The sequence below is a fragment of the Mus caroli genome, unplaced genomic scaffold, assembly GCF_978045245.1.
Source record: "Mus caroli unplaced genomic scaffold, Mus_caroli_1 scaffold_39, whole genome shotgun sequence".
NCBI lineage: Eukaryota > Metazoa > Chordata > Mammalia > Rodentia > Muridae > Mus > Mus caroli.
In genome coordinates, this window is record NW_028227294.1 from 1,370,355 (window position 1) to 1,374,640 (window position 4,286).

Below are 4,286 nucleotides of genomic sequence, written 5' to 3' on the forward strand. Positions count from 1 at the left end.
ACTGTATGAGTACCTCTAACCCAAATACAGCAACACAGAATTCAAGATAAGGGGGCAGTAATAAATGTCTCTTCCCTCTCTGCAGCAAAACACATGTAAAGGTCAAAAGAATAACCCAATTCAAAACAGCAGTCACTCAAAAATAAATGTTTTCAATGTTTATTTTCCAGCAAACTAACTTCAGCAAGTTAGTTTCAAGCCTTTGTCTTTTTATTGTAGGTCCAATGGTTAAAGGTGATAGAAAATGTATTGATACTTCAAAAGTTGCTGCAAATAGTGGCAATGTCCAATCAATCAGTAGTTGGGCCATTTCATATAAGTTACTGAATGTTTTATTGTTGGACAGAATGGTCCTCGGATAGAGGATTTGTAGTTAGGCTTCAAAACGCTGAATAAATTCTCTGGTAACCATTCCCAGGGAGTGTTGACAAGCTTATTTGCACATTGTAATTAGGTGCAGATCTTGCATCATAAGCCCCATAACTGTAGAGGGAGAAATGATCACCATCAGGGCCGTGAAAAGCTGGCAGTGTATTCCAGACATTCAGGAAATTGCCATATACTTGAGAAAAATTAACTCCTCCAGTACTTCCACCACTTCCAGCTGCCCCACAAAAGTTTCCATTTGCTCCGAAGTTATGTAGATTTGGTCCAAAACTGTTTTGGGTTGCTCCCACCGAATACTGACTTGACCCAAAGGCACTTGGGTTTGCCCCAAGAACATACTGGCTTATCCTGAAAACATGTGGGTTTGTCGCCAAAACATTTTGGTTTGTCCAGATATTGTATGGATTTGCCACAAGAGCATAGCAGTTTGTCCTGCAGGTATCTGAGTTGGTACCCAAACTATACTGGCCTGCCCCAAAAGCATTTGGACTTGTTCCAGAAGCATATTGGCCTATCCCATAAGCATCTGAGTATGTTCCGAAAGGATACTGGTTTGTCCAGAAAGCATTTTGATTTGCCCCCAAAGCATATTGGTTTATCCCGAAAGTATTTGAAAACGCTGCCAAAGCATACTGGCTCACTCCTAAGGAATTTGCGTATGTTCCCAAAGTGTATTGGCTTATTCTTAAGGTGTTTGGAAGAGTATACTGGCTTGCCAAGAAGGTATTTGGGTTTGCCTCCAGAGCACAATGGCTTACCCATACAGTATTTGAGCTTGACCTCAAAGTATTACTGCTTGCCATGAAAGCAGTTGAATTTGTCACAAAAACATTAGAGTTCGACTGGAAAGCATTGGGGGTATCCCTGAAATCACGGACAGTTGCCAAAGGTACATCCGAGTTTGCTCTAGAAGTATATGAGTCAGCTCTGTGGGCATCTTGGTTGGCTTCTTGAGCATCGGGGTTAGCCATAGTGTGGAAGCTTGGGCTGCCTCCTCCTCTCCAATTGTTTTCTAACTCCACAGCTGGAACTGATTTTCTTGTACTATCTTTAGCTATAGTCTTTCTTTTACTCAACTGTCTAGCTGTATATTCTTTAGGGTATGCCATTTTAACTTCACAACGACTGGAGCCAGTGAAATGGTACCTGGTTTTTAAGACCTTTCTAACGGGGTTTTCATCCCTGTATTTGATAAAGCCGAAAGCTCTTCTTTCCTGAGTGTCGGAACACAGTGGAAGCTCTATAGCCTCTATCTGCCCAAATGTGCCAAAGTAAGCCCTTATTTTTTCTTCAGACATCCGCGGGTTCAGCCCACCCACAAAAATCTTTTTATTGGGGAATTGAGATTCCAGGGCTTTAGCCCTTTTAAATTTTATTTTCTTGCCATCAACTTTGTGGTCTTTCACTCGAAGCACCTTCTCTACTGTGGCACTGTCTTTGAAAAGCACGAATCCAAATCCCCTAGACAGACCGGTATTTGGGTCTGTTTTTATAATAAAGTCTATTACTTCACCAAACTTAGACAAGTATTCCAGAAGTACCTGCTTGCTTATTTCTTGGGAAAGTCCCCCGATGAACATCTTACTAGCATCATGTTCGTTCTTGGTGGCATCGATTTTGAACCCTTCCCGAAATTGCTCTCTTTCATTATCCTTTCTCACAGCGAGACTGGCAGTATTCATGGTATATAGGCTGGATGGAGGTGATTTGACTGTTGGATAAACACTGGCCTGGCACAAATGGCGGGGGCATAGCTGTCCTCAGGCAGTCGGGGAAATTATTGCACAACCGTGACGAAATAGAAACAAGCATTATAACTACAGACAAGGCAGGAGCTGCCTCTCATCCTAAACTTGGGGTGGGGTGGGGGTGGGAAAGGGTGGGGGGGGGGCCAGGATAGTGTCTGATTTGTCCCTAAAAGGTGTTGATGCTTGCAATGTAAAAAGCAGGCCTGCCTATAGACTTTCTTTTTGTGTTCATAACACCCCCCAAAAGGAATAGTATGGTAGAAAAGGAAGCCTTTTCGTTGTTGATTCTGTCTTTTCATGTTACATCTCTTTGAATTTTGTTAAAAACAATTTATTTTTCCTGGACATTTCTTTGAATGTTCAAAAAACTCTTCATTTCATACTTTAGATGTGCTTCATATTAATCTTCACTATTTGAAATAAGACTGAAATGGGAAAGTAATACAAAGTTGAGACATCCTACAGGAAAAACAGAATGTCTATGGGTTTGTATATTTTACCAAAGGACTCTAAAGGAACATTTTAAAATAAAAGCTTCACTTAGATTTATTTATAACATTTACCCTTTTAATGTAAAATGCATTTACATCGTAGTGATAATATTTAGGTAATGTGCCATCATCTTCTAAGTTCTGTAAACCATTTAAGCAGTCACTCCTCATTTCTGGATGACGCAGTTAATGGTATAATATGTTGGTTTTCTCTTTTATTTCTCATAATACTGTTTTCCAGATGCTGTAATATACAATAATATTTTCTTCTTTATCCATTGTGTGAATGTAGTAAATTTTGTTTTCATATTTTACAATATCACTTACCATTTTGGTTTTTTCCTTTATTCCATATATGAAAACATTCACACACACACACACACACACACACACACACACACACACACACAGAGGACTTTTTTCTGTCAACCATTTTTGTTTATTTGCTTGTTTGTTTGTTTGTTTCTTTCTTTCTTTTTTCTTTCTTTCTTTTTTGTGGACAGTTAAATATATACTCCCCATTTTTCTTTTCTATCGAGAAAGCATTTAATATTGAGATTTTTTTCCCAATATTTAAAACACACAGATCAAATTTTAGATTTGTTTTTTCTTTTCTTTGGGCAATTTCTGTGCTTGTAACTACCCATTAGATATAATGTACTTGTTTGTCTATTATTTCCTCCTTCTAATATTATTCCTATGAAAAGGGAGATTTTATGTGTCTCCATATTTTTTCCCAAAGTTCATGTATAGAACTATTCTAGAGGAATATTAATGTTTATGGCATCATTACTATGTTAAGAATCATGGCCAACTATCCCTCTCCAAATTGAAGGCTTAAATATTAAGAATAATTTAAATACCAGAAATTAAGCTACATTCTATAAATACCTTCAGGACTCGACAGTTGCAACTTACCACATAATGGTCTTTATGCTTGCCTCCTTGATTCAATGGATGGGACCAGTTCAAAGTTGGAAAATGTTGACTGTGAAGATATAAAATACAGCTTCATGGCATGATAGATGCCCCAGTGGAGGAAAGTTGAGATCAGGGAAGTGGGTGTGGGTGGGTGAGTAGAGGAACACCCTCTTTTGAGCAGGGGGAGAGAGGATGGGATACAGAGTTTCTGAGAGGCGGGAAACCAGGAAAGGAGATAACATTTGAAGTGTAAATAAATAAAATATCCAATAAAAATAAGTAAACATAAAAAATATAGCTTCATAATATGCTGATGAATATGATCAATTTTCTACGGATTTTACTTGCCAAGAAACAGCAATTTTTTTTTAAATATTCACTATTCCACCATCATTTTTCCCTTTGAATCAAAGTGTTATGACCATCCATAGAAGATGTCACTGGAAGCCAGGTAAAACAGTTTTCTATCACTTTTCTTAACATGGACAAATTTCACATATGAAAATTCCGCTTGAGAACTCTCTTAGCTGTCAAAGCCACCATTCCTGTAAGAAGAGGCTTTTGTAATTAACAAAATATTTTTATAGGTGGGTTAGTAAAGGTTCTCTAGGGAAAAAGATCTTCTCTTTCTGTTTACATACCGTTACATGCACACACATACACTCATAGGCAAACACATACACACAGCTTCACACACAACCTAATACACACACAGACACACGAGCACACGTAAAAACAC

The 4,286-nt window shown here is 38.1% G+C and overlaps 1 protein-coding gene across 1 annotated transcript; it reads right to left on the bottom strand.

Annotated features, from left to right (window-relative positions):
• Window positions 1–212: 212 nt before the first annotated feature.
• On the bottom strand, window positions 213–2,099 carry LOC146999798 (uncharacterized). Its single transcript, XM_085834435.1, has one exon. The coding sequence runs from the start codon at window positions 2,067–2,069 to the stop codon at window positions 381–383; it is 1,689 nt and encodes a 562-aa protein (XP_085690561.1). The 5' UTR covers window positions 2,070–2,099; the 3' UTR covers window positions 213–380.
• Between the last annotated feature and the right edge of the window lie 2,187 nt (window positions 2,100–4,286).

What these genes read in the sequence shown, in the direction of transcription:
- LOC146999798 (XM_085834435.1), bottom strand. Translation starts at nt 2,069, where the DNA reads ATGAATACTGCCAGTCTCGCTGTGAGAAAGGATAATGAAAGAGAGCAA.